This window comes from Sus scrofa, chromosome 13 (genome assembly GCF_000003025.6).
Source record: "Sus scrofa isolate TJ Tabasco breed Duroc chromosome 13, Sscrofa11.1, whole genome shotgun sequence".
Taxonomy (NCBI): Eukaryota; Metazoa; Chordata; class Mammalia; order Artiodactyla; family Suidae; genus Sus; species Sus scrofa.
Window position 1 is genome coordinate 33249696 of NC_010455.5, and position 27557 is coordinate 33277252.

Consider the following 27557-nt stretch of genomic DNA (forward strand, 5'->3'; position numbering starts at 1 on the left):
ATACAGCATGACCTCATTGCTTATCCACTCCAAATACAATAGTTTGCATCTATCAGCCCCAGACTCCCAGTCCATCCCAGTCCCTCCCCTTTCCCCCGGCAACCACAAATCATTTCTCCAAGTCCATGAGTTTCTTTTCTGTGGAAAGCTTCATTTGTGCCATGTATTAGATTCCATACATAAGTGTATTAGTTTCCATATATGTGATTTGATATATATGATTCCATATATAAGTGACTCCATATATAAGTATGGTATTTGTCTTTCTCTTTCTGACTTACTTCACTTAGTATGAGAGTCTCTGGTTCCATCCATGTTGCTGCAAATGGCATTATTTTGTTCTTTTTTATGGCTGAGAAGTATTCTATTATGTATATGTACCACATCTTCTTAATCCATTCATCTCTTGATGGACATTGGTTGTCTCTATGTCTTGGCTATTGTGAATGTGCACTAAGATTCTTAACCCACTGCACCACAGTGGGAACTCCTGTTGATTCTTGATGTTGGAAATATTTGAGTTCTTTGATTCTTCATCTGAGAAGTTATGAACTTTTATTGTTCTATATGTAAAAGACAATAAAAGAATGAGTTTTTCTTCTTCATTCTCTTCAGTTTTGAATTTTTCATGGAGTAGGATCATTTGGCAAAATTTGTAGCAGAGGTTTTGTTTTAAGAAAAGGTATGATGGCTGAAATTCATTGAGTACAGTTCTCATGGCCGTCACAATGGTGGTATCACATGAAGATGATAATGTGTTTTTGAAGATACTTGGTGTTCAGAACTGGTCTAAATCTTCTTCTGTTCTTCTACTTCGCAACAAGAAGCGAGAGTTTATATTACAGTTTAATATGTATATTTCGTTCATAAGGACACAGCTTTTTGATAAACAATATTGTGAGAGTTTACTTGAGAAAAATTGCTGATCTTTGTAAACATGTTATCTTGATCTCAAGTACTTACCTGAAATCTTGAGGTGGTGCTTAATCTTCATGTAAATTCATCCCACTTATTCTCTACTGTCATTTAAAAAAACATAGGTAAGTGGTATGTAGTCATTTGAATGAAAATATCAGTTTTACTGAAACATTTATTTAGAAACCTAATAATTTTCTTTGAGTAGTATAAGAGAGATTCAGAGATTGACATGAGTGGCATTGCAGTTAGGTTTAAAATGACCTTTCATAGGATTTAACAAGGTAGCCTCAAGGATATATCAAATACGAGAGAGTATGGGAGTAGAACTAGTACTTTCATATTGTGTGTAATATGTTAGAGACAACAAAGCATTCCTGTAAGTGTCTCCTAGTGCATATGTACAGGAAATTCTCTAAGTAGTAATTTTCAAATTTTTCAGACCTAGTGCTACCCTGTCTTTTTTCCTTTTATAACAGATTTATTGAGTTCACATACCATAAAATTCACCTCCTGTAAAATGTACAGTTGGACCATTTTTTGGTATATTTAGAGTTGTGCAGTCATCACCATTGTCCAATTTTAGAACATTTCATAGAAAATTCCATATCCATTAGCAAACACTTCTTATTATCCCTTGGATAATAACTCTGGATTATTTCAAGTCTTTAGTTTACTTTTAGAGTTCTAATAAAGTTGATTTTTCTAGTTTTTGCTAGTATTATTACTGATTTTATTGCAGACAATTTTTTTAGGCAACCCTTACTCTGCCCTACCTGCTGATATCCTTCTCTATCCTAAGATATAGTGAAGTGTCACATTGGTAAGGTTATTACTTTGAAAAAAATGAAGATATTGGAATTCCCATTGTGGCTTAGCAGTTTAAGAACCTGACTAGTGTCCATGAAGATGCAGGTTCAATCCCTGGCCTTGCTCATTGGGTTAAAGATCTGCATTACTGCAAGCTATGGCATAGGTTGCAGATGCAGCTGAGATCTGTCATTGCTGTGGTGTAGGCTTGTGGCTAGGCTCTTATTTAACCCTTAGCCTGGGAACTTTTATATGCTGTTGGTGTGACCCTAAAAAAAGGACAAAAAAAAATTATTGAGACCCTCAAGTGTTATTCAAATCTATACATAGAATTTCCATATGACCCCGCAATCCCACTCTTGGGCATCTATCCGGACAAAACCCTACTTAAAAGAGACACGTGCACCCGCATGTTCATTGCAGCACTATTCACAATAGCCAGGACATGGAAACAACCCAAATGTCCATCGACAGATGATTGGATTCGGAAGATGTGGTATATATACACAATGGAATCCTACTCAGCCATAAAAAAGAATGACATAATGCCATTTGCAGCAACATGGATGGAGCTAGAGAATCTCATCCTGAGTGAAATGAGCCAGAAAGACAAAGACAAATACCATATGATATCACTTATAACTGGAATCTAATATCCAGCACAAATGAACATCTCCTCAGAAAAGAAAATCATGGACTTGGAGAAGAGACTTGTGGCTGCCTGATGGGAGGGGGAGGAGGTGGGAGGGATCGGGAGCTTGGGCTTATCAGACACAACTTAGAATAGATTTACAAGGAGATCCTGCTGAATAGCTTTGAGAACTTTGTCTAGATACTCATGTTGCAACAGAAGAAAGGATGGGGGAAAAATGTAATTGTAAAGTATACATGTAAGGATAACGTGACCCCCTTGCTGTACAGTGGGAAAATAAAAAAAAAATTTATGATCTCAGCTGTTGTACTAAACAGAAATAAGGACATTTCTTCTTTTCCTGTTTGTTATGATTTCAGGGTGAAAAAGTTGATTCTTTTCCTCATAGCTTTATTGTGGGACTTAAAGATTAATACATGCAACAACCCTCAATTTCATTTGGAATTAAGAACAGTAAGCTATATCAACAAATACCTCTTTTTTTCATATTCCTCCTTTAAATATGATTCTTGGCTTCTTCTTCAACTCATTGGTGTTTCCTCTTAAACCCAAGTAGAGAAACTATAGCAAAACTCTGAAAATAATACATTGGATTTGAGAAAGTTTGGCAATAAAGTTTCCTTTCTATGAAAATTTTTTTATTATGTAATTGAATCTTGTAATGTTATTGCTGTATATGAATGCTGAGAGGGAATAAATGTAGAACTGATGTCAACTTTAGCAGCTAGAAAGCCAAAAAAATGAGCATAGTTTCGTGTAGCGCATTCAGTGAGACCAGGAAACAGAAAGTCTGGGATGTACCCCTTATCAGCCATCAAAAAAGCTATATGAAGGGTTCTTGCTGTGGCACAATGGGATCAGTGGCCTCTTGGGAGTGCCGGGACACAGGTTACATGGGTTAAGGATCTCGTGTTGCCAAACCTGCAGCTTGAGTCACAGCTGTGGCCAGGGAACTCCATATGCCATGTGGGGTGGCCAAAAAAGAAAAAAAAAAAAGCTATCTGATTTTGGCATTTTTCTAACCTCTAATGATTTCACATGGGAATTTTCAAGGAGTTGAATGCATGTCCTCTGAAGTCTTTCTAATCTTTTTTTTTTTTTTTTTTTTAACATCTGCACCTGTGGTGTATGGAAGTTCTTGGGTGAGGGGTGGAATCTGAGCCACAGCTGTGACCTGTACCACAGCTGTGGCAACACTGGATGCTTAACCCAATGCGCCAGGCTGGGGTTCCAACCTGCACCCCCACAGAGCTGATGCTGGATCTTTAAATTGCTGTGCCATGGTGGGAACTCCTTTTCTAATTTTACTTCGTTTTATTCAGATGAAAGGGATTTTGTGCCTTTTTTTTTTCATGTTTATTAGTTTATTACAAAGGATAAAACTCAGGAACAGCAAGAAGGGAGAGTTACACAGGGCATGGTTTGAGGGGTGGAGGGGTGAGCAACGGAGCCTTCATGTCTTCTCTGGATCCATCATCCTCTTAGTACCTCACCATCCTGGAAACTCTGAACTCCACAGTTTAGAATATTTATGGAGACTCCGTCACATGGGAATGCTTGACTAAATCATTGGCCTGTGGTGATTAAGTCCATCTCCAGCACCCTCCTCCCCTTGGGGATGGGGTCTGAGAGCTCCAGACCTCTAATCACATGTCTGGATCCCCTGGCAACCAGCCCCCATCCTCCAGGAACTACCTTATTATCATAAACTCAAGGATGGCTGAAATGGTCTTATCATGAATAGCAAAAGATGCTCCTATCACCACTATCACTCAGGAAATTCCAAGAGTTTTGGGAGCTCTATGCCAGAAAAAATGGAGGAAAACCAAAATCCCTATTTCTTTTTTTTTTATTATTTTATTTTTTCCCTACAGTATGTGCCTTTTGATGAAAATTGCAAAATGTTGTATTTATTGTAAGATTGTTTCTTTGGGGGTAAACTACTCTTGATAAAGACATACTAAGTGCCTAAAACCTATTAGAAAGTTTTGCATTTATTTATTTTCCTAAAAATACTAATATCTTTTATAGAAAATGACAACCATATGATCTTAATATTTCTTGTATGTTTTGTTTTAGGTTGGTATAGAGGAGTTTCAACAAAGAAGCCTAGTGTAAAGGTAATGAAAAGTTTATTGTTAACTTTTCTAAAGTAGAAAGCTGCCTAGAATGTGTGTTTAATAAACAGTTCTTATCCATCTTTCAATCCTTAACAGTAACCATACTCATTCTTTCCTTTACAGAACTGTATCAAACTCTATTCTTGTCTCAGCAGTATTAAATTGAGTTTTTTGAAAAGGATGAAAAATGCATGTATGGTGATATCTGCAAAGCTTATTTTGAAAAAAACCTATTTAGGACATTTAATATTTTTCCCTTCAAATAGTTGACAGAATGTAAATTGACTTTTTCATAGGTCTAGTCCTGTGGAGTCATGTGATTAGTTAGACAAATTTATCTCTAAAATGGAAAAAACTTTTAAAGAATGTTTCATTAGAGATGTCTCTGATCATGATGTTACTGTTAAAATATGAATTTAAATAAAATTTTTACATGCCGGATAGTAATTTTATGTATTAGATATGTGCTTATTCTATTACCAATTAATCATAATTTGATAAAACATATTTTAGTTGGTAGTTATAATACATGTAGCAACATTCTTCTCTAGTAATGCATTTGCAAAAGTTTTTCTGCTTTACTTTTTTCTATAATATTATCAGTTTTTATATAAATTTTATGTAGCATAGCATTTAATGTATTATGCTTTTTCTTATATAGAAAATGTCAAAATTATCACATATTATTTTTATTTTTAGCCTTTTTTTTTTTTTAAAGAGCTGCACTCACAGCATATGGAGGTTTCCAGGCTAGGGGTCAAATCAGAGCTACAACTGCTGCTGACCTACACCACAGCCACAGTGACCCAGGATCCCAGCCACATCTGCGACCTACACCACAGCTCACAGCAACGCTGGATCCTTAATCCACTGAACGAAGCCAGGGATCGAACCCACAATCTCACGGTTCCCAGTCAGATTCTCTTCTGCTGCGCCACGACGGGAACTCCATTCTTTTTATTAAAAAATGGAAAATTTCAGTGTTCTAATCGTCAGTTTGCCAATGAAGTCACTCATTTTGTTAGTTGAAAGTACTGATTATAAGAAAACAATGTCTTCAGATTTTCATTCCTTGTAGCTGGGGCATCTTATCCTTGGCACTCTTGACATTTTGGCCACATAATTCTTTGTGGTCTTGTGCATTAGAAGAAGTTTATCAGCATATATGACCTCTGCTCACTAAAATCCCCTCTCAAATTGTGACAATGAAAACTGTCTTTAGACATTGACAGAAGTCCTGGGGCTGAAGTTGGGAAGTGGGTGGAGTGGTGGTGGTAAAATTGCCCGTGGTTAAGAACTACTGCTCATAGGTAATTTTTCCCCTGGTGTCTTTAGTTTTAAAACATTTTCAGGTGTTAATTCCGTGTGTGAGTGTGTATGTGTGTGTGTGTGTGTGTGTGTGAGTGTGTGTGTGTGTGCGTGTATGTATATAGCTAGCTGAAAGGTTTTGCCTTTTTTTAAAAAATGATTTTTATTTTTTCCATTATAGCTGGTTTACAGTGTTCTGTCAGTTTTCTGCTATACAGAAAAGTGACCCAGTCACTCACACACACACCCACACACACATGCATTCTTTTTCTAAAATTATCCTCCATCATGTTCCATAACAAGTGACTAAATATAGTTCCCTGTGCTATACAGCAGGATCTCATTGCTTATCCATTCTAAATGCAATAGTTAACATTTCTTAACCCCAGACTTCCAGTTCATCCCACTCCCTCTCCCTTGGCAACCATAAGTCTGTTCTCCAAGTCCATGAGTTTCTTTTCTGTGGAAAGGTTCATTTGTGCCATATATTAGATTTCAGATATAAGTGGTATCATATGGTATTTGTCTTTTTGTTTCTGAGTTAACTTAGTATGAGTGTCTCTAGTTCCATCCATGTTGCTGCAAAAGGCATTATTTTGTTCTTTTTTATGGCTGAGCAGTATTCCATTGTGTATATATACCACATCTTCTTAATCCAGTCGTCTGTTGATGGACATTTAGGTCATTTCCATGTCTTGGTTATTGTGAATAGTGCTACAGTGAACATATGGGTGCATGTATCTTTTTCAAGGAAAGTTTTGCCCAATTACATGCCCAGTTTTCAGAGTACAGGTCATTTCTCTCTTTAGGTAGGTTTACTCCCAGGTATTTTATACTTCTGGATGGGATGGTAAGTGGGATTGCTTCCCTGATTGCTCTTTCTGCTCTTTCATTATTAGTGTATAGAAATGCCGTCGACTTCTGTGTATTAATTTTGTATCCTGCGACTTTGCCAAATTCGTGGATGAGCTCTAGCAGTTCTCTGGTAGAGTCTTTAGGAGTCTCTAGGTATAGTATCATGTCGTCTGCAACTAGTGGTAGTTTTGCTTCTTCCTTTCCAGTTTGGATGCCTTTTATTTCTTTTACTTCTCTGATTGCTGTGGCTAGGACTTCCAAAACTATGTTGAAGAGTAGTGGTGAGAGTGGACATCCTTGTCTTTCTTGTTCCTGATCTCAGCGGGAATTCTTTTCAGCTTTTCACCATGGAGAATGATGTTCGCTGTGGGTCTGCCACATATGGCCTTTATTATGTTGCGGTAGGTTCCCGCTCTGCCCACTTTCTGAAGGGTTTTTATCAGAAATGGGTGTTGGATTTTGTCAAAGGCTTTTCCCGCGTCTGTCGAGAGGATCACATGGTTTTTATTCTTAAGTTTGTTAATGTGGTGTATCACACGGATTGATTTGTGGATATTGAAGAGCCCTTGCATCCCTGGGATAAATCCCACCTGATCATGATGTACAGTCCTTTTAATGTATCATTGGATGCGGTCTGCTAGTATTTTGTTGAGGATTTTCTGCATCAATGTTCATCAGTGAAACGGGCCTGTAGCTTTCTTTTTCTGTGGAATCTTTGTCTGGTTTTGGTACCAGGGTGATGGTGGCCTCATAGGATGAGTTTGGGCGTATCCCTTCCTCTGCAGTTTTTTGAAATAGGTTCATAAGGAGAGCTGTTAGCTCTTCTCTAAATGCTTGACCGAATTCGCCTGTGAAGCCATCTGGTCCTGGACTTTTGTTTGTTGGAAGTTTTTTAATCACAGTTTCAATTTCAGTTCTTGTGACGGGTCCATTCATCTTTTCTATTTCATCTTGGTTTAGTCTTGGAAGATTGTACTTTGCTAAGAATTTGTCCATTTCTTCTAGCTTTTCCGTTTTATCGGCGTATAGTTGCATATAGCAGTCTCTTATGATCCTTTGTATTTCTGTGATGTCCGTTGTTACTTCTCCTTTTTCATTTCTAATTTTATTGATTTGAGTCCTCTCTCTTTTTTGCTTGGTAAGTCTGGCTAGGGGTTTATCGATGTTGTTGATCTTTTCAGAGAACCAGCTTTTCGTTTCATTGACCTTTTCTATGGTTTTCTTTGTTTCTCTTTCATTGATTTCTGCTCTGATCTCTATGATTTCTTTCCTTCTACTAACTTTAGGTCTTGACTGTTCTTCTCTCTCGAGCTGCTTTAGATGTAAAGTTAGGTTGTTTGTTTGAGCTTTTTCTTGTTTCCCGAGGTGGGCTTGTATTGCTACAAACTTTCCTCTTAGAACGGCTTTTGCCGCATCCCATGGGTTTTGGAGTGTCGTATCTTTGTTGTCATTTGCTTCTAGGTATTTTTTAATTTCCTCTTTGATTTCTTCAGTGATCCCTTGGTTGTTTAGTAGCATGTTGTTTAGTCTCCACGTGTTTGTGTTTTTTGCAGTTTTTTTTTTTTTTTTCTTGTCGTTGATTTCCCTTCGTATAGCGTTGTGGTTGGAAAAGATGCTTGACGTGATTTCAGTTTTCTTAAAGTTACCGAGGTTGGATTTGCAGCCCAGGAGGTGACCAGTCTTAGGGAGTGTTGCATGTGCACTTGAGAAGAATGTGTATTCTGTTGCTTTTGGATGGAATGTCCTATAAATCTCTATTAAGTCCACCTGGTTTAATGCTTCTTCATTCAGGGCCTGTGTTTCCTTATTGATTTTCTGCCTGGGTGATCTGTCCATTGCTGTAAGTGGGGTGTTCAAGTCCCCCGCTATTATTGTGTTACTGTCAGTTTGTCCTTTTAAGGTTGTTAGCAGTTGCCTTATATGTTGTGGTGAACCAACGTTGGGTGCGTGGATATGTAAAATTGCTACATCTTCTTCTTGGATTGATCCTTTGATCATTATGTAATGACCTTCTTTGTCCCTTAAAATATTCTTCAGTTTAAAGCCTATTTGGTCTGTTGTGGGTATTGCTACTCCAGCTTTCTTTTGATCCCCGTTTGCATGGAATATTTTCTTCCATCCTCTCACTTTCGATTTGTATGTGTCCCTAGAAGTGAAGTGGGTCTCTTGAAGACACCATGTAGATGGGTCTTGTTTTTGTATCCATTCAGCCAGTCTGTGTCTTTTGGTTGAGGCGTTTAGTCCATTAGCATTTAAGGTAATTATTGATATGTATGTTCTTCTTGCCATTTTATGAACTGTTTTGGATTTGTTTTTGCAGCTCTTTTTTCTTCCCTTCTTCTCTTGTTCTCTCCTCTTCTGGTATGAGGACTATCTTTAGTGATGTATTTGAGTTGATTTTTCTTTGTTTGTGTATCAGCTGTAGATTTTTGGTTTGCAGTTATTCTGAAGTTTTGATTTAAGAGTCTGTATGTATGTGAGATTGTTTTAAGTTGTTGGTCTCTTAATTGCAAGTTCATCTCCACTGTCCTGCATTTGTACCCACCTCTTCTCGTGATTTCTGACTTTGGTGGTATAATTGCGCATGGATGATTTCATATCGTTACTGTATGTATACCTTTACTGGTGAGCCTTGTCATTTGTGGAATTTTTGTTTCTGGTTGTAGCCTTTTCTTTTCTGCCTAGAGAAGTTCCTTTGGTATTTGTTGTAAGGCTGGTTTAGTGTTGCTGAATTCTCTCAGCTTTTGCTTACCTGTGAAGCTTTTGATTTCTCCTTCAAATCTGAATGAGAGCCTTGCTGGGTAGAGTAATCTTGGTTGGATGTTTTTTTTCCTTTCTTCACGTTAAGTATATCATGCCACTCCCTCCTGGCCTGCAGAGTTTCTGCTGAAATATCCGCCGATGACCTTATTGGGGTTCCCTTGTATGTTATTTGTTTCTTTTCCCTAGCTGCCTTCAAGGTTTTCTCTGTCTTTAATTCTGGTCAGTTTGAGTAGTATGTGCCGTGGTGTATTCCTCCTTGGGTTTATTTTATATGGTACTCATTGTGCTTCCTGGATTTGAGTGAGTGATTCCTTCCCTTGTTATGGAAGTTTTTGGCTGTTATCTCTTGGAATATTTTTTCTGTCCCCTTCTCTCTCTCTTCTCCTTCTGGCACCCCTATAATACGGATGTTGGTGTGTTTGTCCCAGAGTTCTTTGAGACTCTCTTCATTTGTTTCCAACCTTTTTTCTCTTTTCTGTTCTGCATGTGTAATTTCTACCAATCTGTCCTGCACCCTGCTTATTCGTTCTTCTGCCTCTTGTATTCTGCTGTTAGCTGCCTCTAGTGAATTTTTTATTTCCGTGACTGTATTTTGCATCTCTTCTTGTTATAAGTTTTATATGTTGTATCTCTTTGCTCAGTGTTTCCTGTAAGTTATCCATCTTTGCCTCCAGTTTATTTTCAATGTCTTGCATCATCTTCAGCATCAACAGTCTGAAGTCTTTTTTCTGGAGGCTTAGAATCTTCTCCTCGCTTAGCTGTTTTTCTGTGGTTTTTCCTTTCTCCCTCATCTGAGTTGTAGTTCTTTGTGTTTTCATTTTTATAGGTTTTTGGTGTGGTGACCTGTTTACAGATAATAGAGTTGTATTGTAGCCTCTCTTACTTCTGATGTCTGCCCCCCTGTGGCTGAAGTCCCTGTGGGGGCTTGCTGCAGGCTTCCTCCTGATGGGAGGTGCTGATGCCTCCCCCCTGGTAGGTGGAGCTGATTCTTATCCCTCTGGTGGGTGGGGCTTAGTCTCTGGATTGGATTAGAGGGGCCTGTGTGCCTGAGGGGTCTTTAGGCAGCCTGTTTACTGAGGGGCGGGGCTCTGATCCCACCTGGATTGTTGTTTGGCCTGGGGCTTCTCAGTGCTGACTGACTGACTGGTGGGGCCAGATTTTCCCAAAATGGCCACCTCCAGAGAAAGGCACGCTGCTGAATATCCCCCAGAGCTTTGCTCTCAATGTCCTTCCCTCACAACAACCCACGTTCACCCCTGTTTTCCCAGGATGTCCTCCAAGAAGTGCACTCTCAGGTTTGACCCAGATTCCCATGGAGACTTTGCTTTGCCCTGGGACCCAGTGCATGTGAAAGTCTGTGTGCGCCTTTTAAGAATGGGGTCTCCGTTTCCCCCAGTCCCATGGAGCTCCTGTGCACAAGCCCCACTGGCCTTCAATGCCAGATGCTCCAGGGGCTCTTTCTCCTAGTGCCAGATCCCCGCACATGGGAGTTTGATGTGAGGCTCAGAACTCTCACTCCTATAGGTGAGTCTCTGTGAACCAGTTAGTTTCCAGTCTGTGGAGCTTCCCACCCAGGAGGTATGAGATTGTTTATATCACAAAATCGCCCCTCCTACGTCTTGATGTGTCCTCCTCTTTGTCTTCTGGAGTAGGATATCTTTTTTAAGGTTTCTTGTCCCTTTGGTTGAAGATTGCTCAGCCTTCAGTTGTGAATTTTGTTGTTTTTAGGAGAGAAGTTGAGCTCCAGTTCTTCTGTTCTGCCATCGTAATCCTGTCCTCTCACTTCAAAGTCAGAAGCCACCGTTTTACCTGGGGTGGCTGTGCAGTAACCACTCATACTTCAAAGGATATCAGAGTTATTTACATGTTTGGGCTATGAAATATTAAAACTTTTATAAACATTTGTATACAAGTTTTTGAAGTTTTGTGAAGAAAAGAAATGTTTTTATTTTTCTGGTGTAAATAAATGGCCCAGATGTACTTGTTGTCTTATGTAGTAGTTACATAATATTTTAGTTTTTAATGAATCTTCCAGACCATTTTCTAGAGATGGTAGCATTAAATTCCTACTTAAAGTGAATGCTTTTTGCATTCTTGGCAGCATTTGATAAAACACTATTTGTTATTGTTTTCTATTTTACTTATTCTAATAGGTTTAGTGGTATTTTAATTTGCATTTTCCAAATGGCTAATGGAGTGGAACATCTTTTCACACTTCTCTTTGCCATCTGTTTATGGTCTTCAGTGAAACATCTCATTCTGTCTTTTGCCTGTTTTCTAATTTGTCTTTCTGATTGAACCATTGTTTTGAGAGTTCTTTATATATTCTAGATACTAGTTCTGTATCACATGTGTATTGAAAAATTTTGTCTCCATCTGTATATTGTCCTTTTATTCCCTTAAAAAAATTATTTTTTTGGCCATGCCTGTGGCATGCGGAAATTCCTGGGCCAGGGATTGAACCCATACTACAGTAGTAACCAGAGACACAGCAGTGACAGTGCTGGATCTTAAATCCATTGAGCCACCAGGGAACTCCATGTCTATTTTTGCTTTTGATAGGGCCTTTCATAGAGAAAAATATTTAATTTTGATGAAGTATAACTTTTCATTTTTCCTTTTCATGGATTGTGCATTAGGTTTCAAATGTAAGAGCTCTTTACTTAATCCCTGTTGACAAAAATTCAATTAAAAATTAAGTTAAGGGAGAAAAGGAATTTTATTCTGCCCAACTGAAAATTATAACCTGGGAAACAGACTCTCATAAAGCTCTGAGAACTGTTTCACCAGTTAAAATGGAAGGTACAGTCATATCCATTTTCAAGATAAAGGATTGTACATTAGAATAACATTTGTATGTCTTCAAAGAAATGTCTATTTAGTTTCTTTGCCTACTATAAAATTAGGTTATTATTATTGTTATAACTATTATTTTTTGCTACTAGTTATAGGAGTTTCTAGATATATTTGGATATTACTCTTTTATCATATACATGGTTTGCAGTTATTTTGCTCTCATTCTGTATGTTGTCTTTTCATTTTGTTGGTTGTTTCCTTTGCTGTGTAGAAGCTTTTTAGTATGATTTAATCCCAGTTGTCTATTTGTGCTTTTTTTTTTTTTTTTTTTTTTGTCTTTTTGCCATTTCTTGGGCCACTCCTGCGGCATATGGAGGTTCCCAGGCTCCAGGGGTCCAGTCAGAACTGTAGCCGCCAGCCTACACCAGAGCCACAGCAATACGGGATCTGAACCGCGTCTGCAACCTACATCACAGCTCATGACAATGCCGGATCCTTAACCCACTGAGAAGGGTCAGGGATCGTACCTGCAACCTCATGGTTCCTAGTTGGATTCATTAACCACTGAGCCACGATGCGAACTCCTGTTTGTGCTTTTTTTGCATGTGACTTTGGTTGTCATATCCAAAAAATACTTTCCAGTGCCAGGGTCAATAAACATCTCCCCTAAGTTTTCTTCTATGAGTTTACAGTTTTAGGTCTTCCATTAACATTTTTTTTTTTTTTTGTCTTTCCAGGGCCACACCCATGGCATATGGAGGTTCCCAGGCTAGGGGTCTAATCGGAGCTGTAGCTGCTGGACTACACTACAGCCACAGCAACACAGGATCCAAGCCACGTCTGAGACCTACACCACAGCTCACAGCAACGGCAAATCCTTAACCCACTGAATGAGGCCAGGGATCGAACCTGCAACCTCCTGGTTCCTAGTCAGATTCGTTAACCACTGCACCACGACTGGAACTCCTCCATTAACATTTTTAATCCATTTTTCAGTTGATTTTTGGGTAGGGTGTAAGGGTAAAATTTCACTCTTTTGCATTTATGTATCCATTTTTCCTAAAGCCAGTTACTGAAGAGACTATCCTTTGCTCATTATGTATTCTCTGCTTTTTTGTCATAAATTAATTAATTATATTTATATATTTGTGGGTTAATTTCTGGGCTCTCTGTTTTGTTCCATTGATTTATATATATGTTTTTATGTCAGTGCTTGTTTTGATTACTATGGCTTTATTATATATTTTTAAAATCAGAAATGGGATGCCTCCAGCTTTATTCTTTTTTCTGAAGATTGCTTTAGTTGTTAGAGGTCTTTATGGTTCCACATCAATTTTAGGATTGTTTCTTCTAATTCTGTGAAAAAGGCCATTGAAATTATGATAGAGACTGTTGTGAATCTGTAGATTTCTTTGAGTAGTATGGACATTCTAACAATGTTAATCTTTCTGTCTGTGAACATGCGATATGTTTCTCTTTATTTGTGTCATCTTCAATTTCTTTTCTTGGTATCTTATATTTTTCAATGTATGGATCTTTCACCTAGGTGGTTAAATTTGTTACTAAACATTTTATTCTTTTTGATGCTCTTGTAAAAGGGATCATCTTTTTAATTTTTCTTTCCAATGTTTTATTGTTAGCATAACGGATAGAACCTATTTTTTGTATATTAATTTTGTATCATGCAATTTTACTGAATTTCTTTATTTAAAAATTTTTTGGTATAGGCTTTATAGTTTACTATATATAAGAACGTGGAGTTCCCATCACGGCTCAGCTGAAGTGAATCTGACTAGTGTCCATGAGGGTGTGGGTTAGATCCCTGGCCTCGCTCAATGGGTTGGGGATTCAGCGTTTCCATGAGCTGTGGTGTGCGTCGCAGTTGTGGCTCTGGCATTACTGTGGCTGTGGCATAGGCTTGTAGCTAGAGCTCCGATTTGACCCCTGGCCTGGGAACCTCCATATGTCAAGGGTTTGGCCCTCAAAAAGACAAAAAACAAACAAAAAACCCCCCCCAAAAAACCACCCAAAACTCTATGTAAGAAAATGTCATGTGGAAACATAGAGAACTTTACTTCTTTATTTCCATTTTGGATGCCTTTTATTTCTTTATTGACTAATTGCTCTGGTAGGACTTCTAGTACTGTGTTGAATAGACATAGTAAGTTCTGGCATCCTTATCTTATTCTTATCTTAGAGCTAAAGCTTTACAGCTTTTTATCATTGAGTATGGTGATTGCTGCTGGCTTCTCATTAGTGGCCTTTATTATCTTGATGTCCATTCCATATGTACCTGGTTTGTTTAGAATTTTTTTTAATCATAAAAGGATATCTAATTTGTCAAATGCTTTTTCTTCATTTATTGAATGGTCATATGATTTTTCCTTTATTTGGTTAATATCATGTATCACACTTATTGATTTGTGTATGTGGAACTGTCCTTACATTTGGCTGGTAAATCCCACTATTTAAATAACAGTGTCTGATTATTTTAATATGCTGTTGAAATTGATTTTCTTATATTTTGTTGAGAATTTTTTGCATCTGTGTTTATCAGAATATTGACATTTTCTGTTTTGTGATATCCTTGTCTGACTTTGGTATCAAGGCAATATTGGTTTTGCAAAATGAGTTGGGATTGTTCCCTTTTATTCAGTGTTTTTTTTTTTTTTTTTGGCAGATTCTTAGAAGGACTGCTATCAATTCTTGTTTAAATCTTTGTAAAACTCAAAAGTGAAACAATCTAGTACTAAACTTTTTGTTGAGAGGTTTTAAAATACTGATTTAGTGTCCTTATTTGTAATTGATTCATTCAGCATTTTCTCTGTCTTCACGATTCAATCTTGGTAGGTTATATGTTTCTAGGAATTTATCCTTTTCTTCTAGGTCATCAAATTTGTGGGTGTAGGATTGTTCAGAGTAGTCTCTTAAGATCCTTTCTATTTTATCAGTTGTAGTGTCTCCTCTTTCATTTTTTTTTTCATTTACTTGACTCTTTTTTATTAGTCTAGCTAAAGGTTTTAAAATTCCATTTATTTTTCAGAAACTATGTTTTCATTTCTTTCATTGTTTCCTTTTTTAGTGTTTATTATCATTTATTCTCATATTGTATCCTTATTTTTATTAATTTTAGGCTTAATTTCTTCTGTTTTTTAGTTACAAAGTTAGGTTGTTTTTTGAGGTTTTTATTTTCCTCTTAATGTAGGCATTTATTACTGTAAACTGTCATCTTAGAAATCCTTTTTCTGCATTCTGTCAATTTTGGTATGTTGTATTTCTGTTTTTTTACTTATTTCAAGATATTTTTTGGTTTCTCTTTTGATTTCTCCTTTGACAGATTGGTTGTTCAGCATGGTGTGATTTCGTTTTCACATATTTGTTTATATTCCAGTTTTCTTCCTATTATTTTTTTTCTGGTTTCATGTTATTGTTAGAAAAGATATGATTTCTATTAGGCTGGTCACAGCTTCTTGTTTGCTTCACCTAGGGTGATGCCGCATGCTTAAGTTTATGTGCTTTCTCCTAGTTTTGCAGAGTCGAGTGGCTTTCTGCATGTGCTTAAAAGCCATCTATCAGGCTTGCACTTGTCTCTGCCCTTGGTGGTGCATACAGAGACCTGGCCACAGTTGGAGTGTGTGTGGAAGATGTGCAGAGCACTGGGGATACTCTTGGGCCAGTTGCAAAGATCTGTAGGTGAGGCATATCCATTGGCTCATAGGCAGACTTCATGATGGAGTCAGTGGCTTGAATTATTCATGTCCCTTTGATGCCCTTTGATCTTCCTTGTTCTTGAATGATTTCCAGTTGAAACCTAGACCTTTGGGTATTATATTATGAGGCTCTGCATTTTATTTAAACCTTCAATTTTAGCTGGATTTTTGTGATAGTACTTCTGCAGGGGAAAGAAAGGTTTTACCTCATTATTGCCAAGGAGGTTTGAAGCCCATGTTTCCCACTTAGCCTCTGTTGAAACCAAAGAGGGAAGACTTCCTGGTTTCCCATGTGTGGAATTCCTCCACTGATTATTCACTGGCTGGAAGGCATTGTAGTGTCTCCTTAGTGCTTGCTATGTGGTCCCCAATGACACTAAGTGGAGGGTGGTGGTCTTGTTATTGCTGAGTGATGGTGAGAGTCTTAACTCTCTCCTAGGCCTCCTCTGATACCACCACATCAGAGTGATGGAGTGTGTCTGATTAATGCACGTTAGGGGTGGAAGTTCATGTGCCCCAAGTAGTCTCTGCTAAAACTGAATTTTTGGGACTTGTTTTTGACCACTGGCATAAAAAGTCTTGGTTCCCTACTTGGTTTTCTTTGATACTACACCAGTGCAAGGTTTGGGTGCCTCATTACAGCCTGATGAAGGTGAAAGTCTAATCTTTCCAATTGACCTTTTTTGCATGGGTGGGATCAGTCCATTGCTTTTTGTTTGTTTTTTTGTTTTTGTTTTTATTTGTTTGTTTTTGGTGGTGGTTGTGAACAATATGGTAGTTGTTATTGAAAAGTCAATTTGTTTTGATAGGTGGATCCTTTGGGTCCTTAAATTAGAGAGAGCAGACTTTTGGGGGGGTCTTTTTAAAGTTGTGCCTTTTTGTGTTGCCCGATTTCTAGCTTTTTTAGCTTCAAGCGGTGGATACCTAAGACAAAAGAAAATCTAGGAAATTCACTACTGTAGTGTTTCTTGCATTTCAACCCCAGTTAATATTCTTTCTTCTCTCTCTTCCAATTTAAACAATATTTTTATGTCCAGTTTATATATGACATATGAGTGCATGTTATATATGACATATATGTATATACATGTACATTTTGTGTATGATTAGTCCATATCTGTAGAGTTTTACATTGCACTTATTAGCAGGAGGAATAGTAAAAATATATCTTTTCCATCTTCTTAAAAGTATATGCTAATTCTGAGTGTTTTAAACTTATTAATTATTCCCTTATAGATGACCAGTTGTCATCATTTAAGTTTGGTTACATGTGGTTGTGTGTTTCATCCTATTTTAAGTGCAATATTTTTCCAAGTTAGATTTCCTGTTGGTATAGGTTACCTTTTATTATGCATAAGTGTATAAAATACAATACTGGTGTCAGCATCGTGGTAGCAAAGATGTCCCTAGTGTCCTCACCCACAACAACAAATTTTTTCCATGCACCCACAAACAGAAGTAATTATTTGGTAGATATGGCAGTGTCGTCTGCCAAGGTACCCAGGAGAAGTCTTACCCACTTGTGAATCGAGTAATAGGCAGACAGATCTCAGTCCCATTTGTGGACCCTGAAGTGAGATGTCAATCAGCTCCCTCCCCTCTGGACTAAGTCTGGGGACCTCTGGAGAATATTGACTTAGACAATCATCCATGGACAAGAGAGCCTTTGTAGAAGACCATGTTTCTAGATGGGAAGATCCAGCACTCTGTTGGAGTGAAAAAATAAGAGTATGGACAGATTGAGTATATATGAGGAAGAGTTTGACTTTATCTGTGTCAACCCTCCCACAAGGTGGCATAGATTAAGGCCAAGGGAAATCTTTCTAGGCCTGTGATTGCTTGTGTTGGAGAAAGAGAGGGTGTGTAAGTGAGCTTCTGGCTCCCTCAGCTCTGTAGATGCTGCCAAAGAAGCTCTTTTCTCTCTCACCCTATCTAGAGTACTAAATAGGGAGCTCCATCACTAGGAGGTAGGAAGAGTTGGGAAAGTGGCAAATAGGATTCTTAGAGGACATTAAAGGACATGGATCTTAACTAACTATGTGGCAGACTCCGTAAAGAAGCCCAGCCATTAACTACTGATAAAGCTTTTTTTCATGGGTTCCTCTACCTGGCCCATGGACACCCCTAAGTGCTCTATATGTCTCACCCACATACGCCCTTCTGTTGTGGCTAGCTCACTTTGCAGACTCTTTGAGGTGGCAGCAAGAGTGAGCTTTGGAAGACTGCTAGTGAGCACGCACGGAAAGCAGGCCCAAATATGTAGTGCAGAGAAACCTTAAATGTAAGTTACAGCACCATAATTGGAAAAGCACAGAGCCTACTGCATTGCAGAATCAATAGAAAACATATCGGGTGAAGAATTTTGCCACAAAGGAGAGCAAGAGGCATTGGGCAGGTGTATCTGTAGAAGGCCTGAGAAATCTGCAGCTTCAGTATGAGGACTGGTAGAGGGTAATGCAGTTAGTAAAGACTGAGGGAGGTGACTGCTACCTCATATGTCAAGATGGCAACAGAAAATTCCCAAGAAACATGAAAAATTAAGGAAATTTGATTACATCAAAGGATCTTAACAGTTTCCAGTAACTGAATCCAAAGACATGGAGATCTGTGATTTACCCAGTGAGAATTCAAAATAGCTGTTTTAAGGAAATTCAGTGAACTATAAGAAAACACAGGAAGACAATTTGGTGAAATCAGGAAGACAATACATTTTTAAAAATGAGAAATTTAACAGAGCTAGAAATCATAGAGAAGAATCAAACGTAAATTATGGAGATGAAGAATTTGATGAATGAAATGAAAAGTGCAGTAGAAGCATAAACAGCAGACTTGATAAAGCAAAGGAATTCCTGAGATTGAAGATAGCAACATTGAAATTATCCAGTTATAGGAGAACAAAGGACAAAGGATACAAAAGAGCAAAGAAAGACTTCATGATCTATGGAAACAATCAAAAGGATAAATTAGCTAATTGTCATGCTTCCAGAAGGAGAAGAGAAGGAGAAGGAGTAAGAAAGTTTATTTAGAGAAATAATGGCTGAGAACTTTTCAAATGTAGGGAGAGATTTGGACATCCAAGTTCATGAATGTCATTGGTTACCAGACTGAGTCAACATAAAGAAATCCTCTCCAAGACACATTATAACAAAACTGTTGAAGTCAAATACAGATATCTCAAAACCAAAAAGAGAAAAAAGTTTGTAACTTATAAGGGAATCCTCAGTTAGGCTATCAGTGGGTTTCTTAGCAGAAATCTTTTCAGGGCAAAGGAGAGTGGGATGATAGAAGTGCTAGAAGAAAAAAAACTGGCAACTAAGAATATTTTACCCAGTAAAGCTGTTCCTAAGAAATGAAGGAGCGGTATAAACTTTCCTAGTTAAACGAAAGCTGCCTTACAGGCAGTGCAGAAAGCTCTTCTTAAAGCTGAAATGAAAGGATGATAATTAGTAACATGAAAAGATGGAAATATAAAATACTGATAAAGCTAAGTATATAGTCAAATTCAGACTAATGCTGTAATAGGATGGTGTGTTAACTCTAGTATTCAAAGACAAGAGTATTAAAAAATAACTATAGCTATAGTAATTAAAAAATACACAATAAATATAGGTGAATTGTAACCATAAAAAAAGAAGGAGTAAAAGGGTAGAGTTTTTATATGTGATCAAAGTTAAGTTGTTATCTTCATAAAATAGACTTGTCTATAAGATATTTTATGTAAGCACTATGGCAACACAAAGGAAAAGCCTGCAATAGATTTACAAAAGATAAAGTTATGGAAATTAAAGCATACAACTATGGAAAATCATCAATTCATAAAGGAAGGCAGCAAGAGAGGAAGAAAGGAACAAAGGAACTATAAAACAGAAAACAATAAGGTGGCATTAGTAAGTCTTTACCTATCAATAGTTATTCTACATAGAAAGAGTATATATATATATGTACAACTGAATCACTTTGCTGTGTAACAAATTAACACAACATTGGAAATCAGCTATATTTCAATAAAAAAGAAAAAAATACTCTAAATGTAAATGGATTGAATTCTCCAGTCAAAAAGCCTAGAGTGACTGGATGTTCTTAAAAAAAAAAAAAGAAAAAAGACCTAATTACATGTTTCCTACAAGAAACTTACTTAGCCTAAGTGTACATGTAGGTTGAAAATTAAGGTATGGAAAAAGGTATTTCATGTGAGAGGAAACTAATATAGAGCCCAAGTAGCTGTATTTCTATCAGACAGGTAGACTTAAAGCCAAAAATTAACTCTTTAAGCCAAAGAGACAAAGATGGTCATTATATAATGATAAAGGGGCCACCTCATCAAGAAGATACACCAATCATAAATGTATGTACAGCCAAAATGGAGCCCCTAACTGTATTAGGCAAATACTAATAGATTTGAAAGGAGAAGTTGATAACAGTACAATAATAGTAGGGGCCTTCAGTACCCCATTTTAAGCAATGGATAGATCATCCAGATAGAAAATTAATAAGGAAACATATGACTTGAACTACATTTTAGACCGGATGTACCAAAAGACATATACAGAACATTCCATCTGTTAGCAGCAGAGTACACATTCTTCTCAATTGTAAATGACACATTCTTCAGCATAGTTCATATAATAAGGTTGAGCTAATTTAAGAAGATTGAAATAATACCATGCATCTTTTCTGACTACAATGGTATCAAACTAGAATCAATGATATCAGGAAAACTGGAAAATTCACAAATATGTGCAAATTAAAGAACACATTCAAAACCACCAGTGGGCCAAAGAAGAGATAAAAAATATCTTGACACAAGTGAAAACAGAAACCCAGTACACTAAAACTATGGGATGGCTACAAAAGCAGTTTCAAGAGGGGGAAGTTCATAGTGATAACTGTGTACAATAAGAATAAAGACAGATGTTAAATAAACAAGGAAGTGGAAAAAAGAGTCTATGTCTGAATTTAGCAGAGGTGAGGAAGTAACAAGGGTCATAATTGAAATAAATGAAAAAGAGACCCCTTTCCAAATAGAAAAGATCAGTGAATAAGAGCTGGCATTTTTCAAAGATAAACACAACTGACTAAGGAAAAGACTCAAATGAGAATCGAAAGAGGGTGCGATAAAAATGATATCACAGAGGAGTTCCCATTGTGGTGCAGCAGAAACGAATCCAACTAGGAACCATGAGGTTGTGTGTTAGATCCCTGGCCTTGCTCATTGGGTTAAGGATCTGGCGTTGCCATGAGCCATGGTGTAGGTTTCAGACTTGGCTCGGATCTTGCATTGCTTTGGCTGTGGCATAGGCTGCCAGCTGTAGCTCTGATTGGACCCCTAGCCTGGGAATCTCCATATGCCATAGGTGTGGCCCTAAAAAGAAAAAAGAAAAAAAAAAAAAGAAAGATAGAAAAAAATCACAGAAATACAAAGGATTATGAGACTACTATGACAATTATGTGCTAACAGACTGGACAAACTAGAAGAAATGGATAAATTCTTAGAAACATGCAACCTGCCAACAATGAATCAGGAAGAAACAGAAAATCTGAATAGTCCAGTAATGAGTAAGATGATTGAATTAGTAATTAAAAACCTCCCAACTAAGAAAAACCCAGGGCCAGATGATTTCACTGATGCATTCTACTAAACTTTGAAGAAAAATTAACACCAGGCATTCTCACACTATTCTAAAAATTGAAGGGGAGAGAACACTATCAGATTTATTTCATGAGGCCAGCATTATTCTGATACCAAAGCCAGATAAAGGATACTGTAGGAAAAGGAAACTACAGGCCAATATCCATGATGAATGTAGGTGTAAAAAGTCTCAACAAAATATTAGCATTCCCAATATAATAGCACATTAAAAGGGGTATACACCATAATTAAATGGGATTTATCTAAGGATACAAGGATGGTCCATCATTTACAAATCAATGAGTGTGATACACCACATCACTGTAATGAAAGATAAGTCATATGATTATGCCAATATATGAAAAAAACTTAAAAAATATAGCATCCTTATATGAATAAAACTCTCAACAAGTTGGGTTTAGAAGGAATATAACTCAACCTAATAAGGGCCATATATGATAAGCCCACAGCTAACGTCATACTCAATGGCGAAAGGTTGAAAATTTCTCCTCTAAGATGAGGAACAAGACAAGGGTGTCCATTCTCACCACTCCTGTTTAACATAGTATAGGAAGCCCTAGCCAGAACAGTTAGGTAAGAAAAGGAAGTAAAAGGCATTAGTATCAGTAAAGAAAAAGTAAAATGTCACTTGTTTGCAGATGATATGATAGGATATTACATGTAGAAAATCCTAAAGATTCCACCAAAAAACTTAAAATTAGTCAGTAAATTCAGTAAAATTTCAGGATATAAAATTAACACAAGTAATTTGTGTTTCTGTGCACTAACAATGAAATCTCTGAAAAAGAAATAAACAATCTCATTCATGATAGTGTCAAAAACAATCAAATACTTAGGAATAAATTTAATCAAGGAGGTGAAAGAGCTGTACACTGAAAACTATAAAATGCATTATTGTAGTCCAGCTGCTGATGGACCTGTGTGGTGTAGATTGAGTTTATTATTGATAGTGGTATGGGCCAAAGAGTATTAAAAAATAGGCCATTTGTGTTTTATTTGAAGGGGGTTTTATACATCAGGAAAAGGAGTGAAACATTGATTGTACAACCTGGTTTTTTTTTTTATTATTATTATTATTTGTCTCCTTAGGGCCACACCTGCGGCATATGGAGGTTCCCAGACCAGGGTTCGAATTGGAGCTGTAGCTACCAGCCTGCACCACAGCCACAACAATGCCAGATCTGAGCCTCATCTGTGACCTATACCACAGCTCATGGCAATGCCAGATCCTTAACCACTGAGCAAGGCTAGGGACTGAACCTGCATCCTCATAGGTACTAGTCAGATTTGCAGATTTGTTTCCCCTGAGCTATGATGGAAACTCTGTAAAACTTGTTTTGTAAAACAGAAAATATATTTTTATCCCTTGGGAATTGAAATCAAATTATGGCAGATATCAAGTGGGAAACTAGAAAGGGTAAAAGAAGAAATATTTATAGAGGCTCCCAAATTAACCTGCTTGTAGTGAATACAAATGTTACCCGGAGCCTGAGAATGTTTTCTCTAGCTCAAGAGCTGGATAATCTATAAATTGTTGGCTAGGCAGTGATACTGGTTTTGTAGATACATGCCAAGCTCTGTACATCAGTCTGTATCCTAAGAATGATTTGATGGAATATTTCAAAAACTTAAAAAAATTTTTTTTGGTGGTTGCTTAACATCATAGTTATTTTATTCCATGAGAATAGACTAATTACAAGTGAGAATGAAATTCCTGTCACATATAGTTTGTGAAACTTTGCATTCTTAATTAATTAATGTGTAAAGTGATTACTACATTAAGAGATCTGTAGTGTTGATAGAGTATTTGCATGATGAAATCCGACTGCTGTTTTAGTCTTCATGAAATGTTAATCACAAATTACTTTTTCTAATGGGAAATCTTTTCTCTTGTATAGGGGATCTTTCCTGCAAATTACATTCATTTGAAAAAAGCAATTGTCAGTAATAGAGGGTGAGTAGTTGGATTTATTAAATTTATTTACAATTTTTATCGGTTGCAGAGGAAGGCTTTTTTTCTCTCTGGTTCATAGTATAAATGTTATTGACATGTTTTCCTGCAAAAATGTACTTTATCATATATAATTCTGAGGACATAATTTTATCTTAAAAAATACTGACAGCTTTAATCTCTTCATAGTATAAATGTTATTGGCATGTTTTCCTGCAAAAATGTACTTTATCATATATAATTCTGAGGACATAATTTTATCTTAAAAAATATTGACAGCTTTAATCTCTTTTCTTGTGTATTGGAATGATAATTTGAGTTGTTATGACTTTTATAAAAGCAATTATGCATGTAGCATGTTTTTTTAAAATGATATGCTATTTTGAGAATAGTCCCTAATAGGATAGGAGTTAGTGATAAATCTGTCATTGTGTTTCTGTATGTCAAACTGAGGGAGACTTTTAAAATCTTTTCTTTTTGGAAGTAGAAGTTGAGAAAACGGTAAAGGCATACCTTAAGGATAAAAAGACAGTGTACAAAATGGATGTATAATTTGATCACAAATTTGCAAAACAAAAGCAATCTCTGAATAGAAGAGAGAGAAGATGTAATGTCTAAAGACGTTAAAATTTGTTTTTGCAATTCTGATTATGGTGATTTTTAAAAAATTCTTTACTATCATGTCTTATTTTTAAAATTAACATGTGTTATTATAAGACTGTGATTTTATTTTTAAAAATTCATCATTTTAAAATATAAAATCTAGGGTAAACTATGATAGCCTTTGGTACTAGAAATATTGTTTTTGACCAGAGGTTGAGTTAGCATCAGAATATCCTAATATTAAGTTAGGGTTTAGTCAGGAAAAGAGAAACTTCTGAGTCACTTTACAAAGTAGAATTTAATACAGGAAATTTTAGACATATATTTAAAGAGTGAAAGAAAAAAGAAAGTACTGATATAAGCTGAGGTAATCACTGTAGTAAAGCATGCTGGGAATACCAAAGGTGAATAAGTAGGCTGAAAAAGTACCAGAACCCAGAAACTTGGAAGATGGAACTTGAGACATTGGAGGTCAGACATCTGAGGAGGGGATATCATATGGCTGCTATAGGTATGTATGAAGAAGGGCAGTGAGGCTATTTCTGGAAATGCCAAAAGTAGGTGGAGACTAAATCCAGTTTTCTCTGGTGGGGAATTGTTTGCAGGAACAGCTAGAAACACTTACACTTTCTTCCTTTCCCCAATATCTTTCTTATGTCTCCAGCTAACAAAGGAGCTTGTTTGTGAAACAAACTTCATGGCCTAGCCTCAAAATCAGTGTTTAGAAGGATAGGTTTGGAGATGAAAGTTATTAGTTAAATGACTGTTATGCTTTCCAAGGAACAGTTTGTTAGCATTGTAAGGGTATAACTGAGAAGATTCTGTTATGAATGCATGGCTAGCATATTTCTTACTATTAACCCTTCTCCTTTTATAAAACGTCAAAAGACACAAGGATATAGAGGAAAAAAAGTAAAAATCTAGTATTAGTGAACCTTTGCAACAAATAATCTTCCACTTCAAGTTTATAAGTAAGAACTGCCAAAAGCATGAAGACTGGAGGGAAGTTGTGTGGGGAAAGGAAAAGGAAGTAGGATTTAGACCAAGATCAGGAAAGTATCTATTTCAAAGAACACTAGTAGAATATATTTTTTCTAAATGTCAGTGGCTAACCTCAAAATACAGAAATAATACCCCTGATTATAACACTTTGGTGAGAAATGGGGCTAATGGGAGTTGAAATTGGGCAGAAGCTACAGCAAGGGGATGAATACTTGTCAGTCCTTTTAGACCATGTCAGGGATCTTAGTTTTTTTGGATGAGCCAGGAATCCAGGAAATACCTTTGGAAAGAGAAGGGACATGTTCTTATTTAATTTTAAAAGGATTATTTTGGGCTTTTGTTTATATTAGAACTATCAGTGAGCAAGGGCAGAAGCAGGGATACATGATAGAAGATTACAGTGGTCCATGGAAGACATCGTGATAGCATGGACTCACTGTTTACTGGGGTGGTAAGAAATGGTAAAGTATGTACTTTGAAGCTAGAGCTGACAGTATTTGATGATAGCAGATGGACAAAAGAAGAACTGAAAATACTTCCAGGGTTTTGAGTCTTGATAACTTTAAGGATGTAATTACCATTCACTGAGATGTAGAAGTTTGGGAAGGGATATATTGGGGGGGGAGATGAAATAAAAGAGTTCAATTTTAGATATATTAATTTGAAATAACTCTTAGATATTCAAGTGGAAATTTCAAGTAGGCATTTATATGAATATGGAGTTCTGGGGAGAATTTGAAGCTAGAGACATAAATTTGGAAGACATCAGCATTTAAATGGTATTTGAAGCTATAAGGCTGGATTAGAACAGTAAAAGAGTTATTGTAAGTGAAGAAGTGAGATGAAGAGAGAATACTGGGAAAATTTAGTGTTTAAAGATAGGAGGAAGATGTGAAACAGTCAAAAGAATTTGAAAATACATGGCCAGCGGGGTAGGTGGAGAAATGAAACGAAAGTGTCTTGGAGACCAAGCAAAGAAAATATTTAGAGGATGGACTAATCAAATATGTCTGGTGCCGATGAAGTTCAGTAAGATGAAGATCTTATTAAGAGCAATTTGGGTAGAGTGGTAGGAATGAAAGCCTGATGTGAAGATTTTTTTTGAGGGAGAATGAGAGAGGAGGTAGAATACAGTGTAAGACTCAGGTTATGACCCTCATAACCATAACTTAATGGCAGATGACAACATACTTGATTTTGAAATAATTCCATGTAATCCTTTAAAAAATCATCTGACTCTTCTAATCTATTTTTTATTTTGAAATATTTAAAATTTACAGACACGTTACAAGAATAATGTAAATAAAACCCATATTTCTTTCCCTAGATTCACTAATTACCAACATTTTGCAGTGTTGTGCTTGTGTTTTCTCCCCAGCCTGCTTTTATATATGGCAGTAGTTTTAGGCATCCTAATACTTCACTGATAAATATTTTAGTATATGTATTTTAAGAAAAACACATTCTCTAACATAATCGCAATATAATTATTACACTCAGGAAATGTAATGTTTATAGTACTATAAAAAATATAGTCCACATTCAAATGTCCTAACATACTGTCCCATAAGTGTTCTTATAAAGAACTGCTATAAGCAGTTTTTGTTTGATTGGCTTTTTGGGGGGCAGGGGTGAGGTGGGATGTGATTCAGGATCCAATCAGTAATTAAATACTTAATTCATCATTGTCACATCATAATCTCTTTTAATTTAGAACAATTCTCCAGCCTTAGTTTTCTCTTTTCTTTTCATGGCATTGACTTTGTTGAAGTACCTAGGCCAGTCATTTTGCGAAATGACTTTCAGATTGTATTTACCTGCTTCCTCATGATTACATTCAGCTTAAGCATTTTGGATAGGTGGTGTTGTGGATTAAAATGGTCAAATATCTCATGGATATCTTCCCAGTGTTTAGTTAGATCAGCAGGACTAGGACTTGGGGCTCTACCTTAGCAAATTTTAGCCAGGAGTTTAAGGCTTCTTGGTCAGAAAACATGTATTGTGTTTCTGTCATGTGCCTTCTTCATGTCACACTTATTAGGAGCATGATTCTGTGCTCTCAGAGCTTCATAGGGTATATCATCTGCTTCTTGAAAAAAACTTGTGCCCTTTGTTCTGAAGTTCATGGTTTTTTTTTTTTCCCTATTTTAAATTCCTTGAATAATCTATCTGTGGAAATATTTTTATGGGAACTTTTAAAATTTTCGTGAAGTTCTTCTTGACATCTGGGTTTTCTCATTCTGAAAATGATTCAAGTATTATTGCTACTTTTTTCAAGTTTGACTGAAAAAGTTAATACATTTGTAGTAAAATTAGAGAATTTCAGGGCTGATAAAGAAAAAAGACATGACTGTGAGATGATGGTAGTACACAATGAACTTTGTTTAGGCAGAGGTCTGACAAATTGCAAAGGAAAGTCCTT

At 36.6% G+C, this 27557-nt stretch overlaps 1 protein-coding gene across 14 annotated transcripts in view; it reads left to right on the forward strand.

The window, feature by feature from the left end:
* DOCK3 (dedicator of cytokinesis 3) overlaps nucleotides 1-27557 on the forward strand; it is a 504996-nt gene that overhangs the window by 97558 nt on the left and 379881 nt on the right. For 13 of the 14 annotated variants that reach the window (XM_021068831.1, XM_021068838.1, XM_021068839.1 and 10 more), the window contains exons 3-4: nucleotides 4457-4497; nucleotides 23478-23533. In XM_021068831.1, the coding sequence (XP_020924490.1) occupies nucleotides 4457-4497; nucleotides 23478-23533 (97 nt within the window). Of the gene's footprint in view, nucleotides 1-4456; nucleotides 4498-23477; nucleotides 23534-27557 lie in introns of those variants that run through there. The other variant, XM_021068844.1, reaches the window with a different exon arrangement.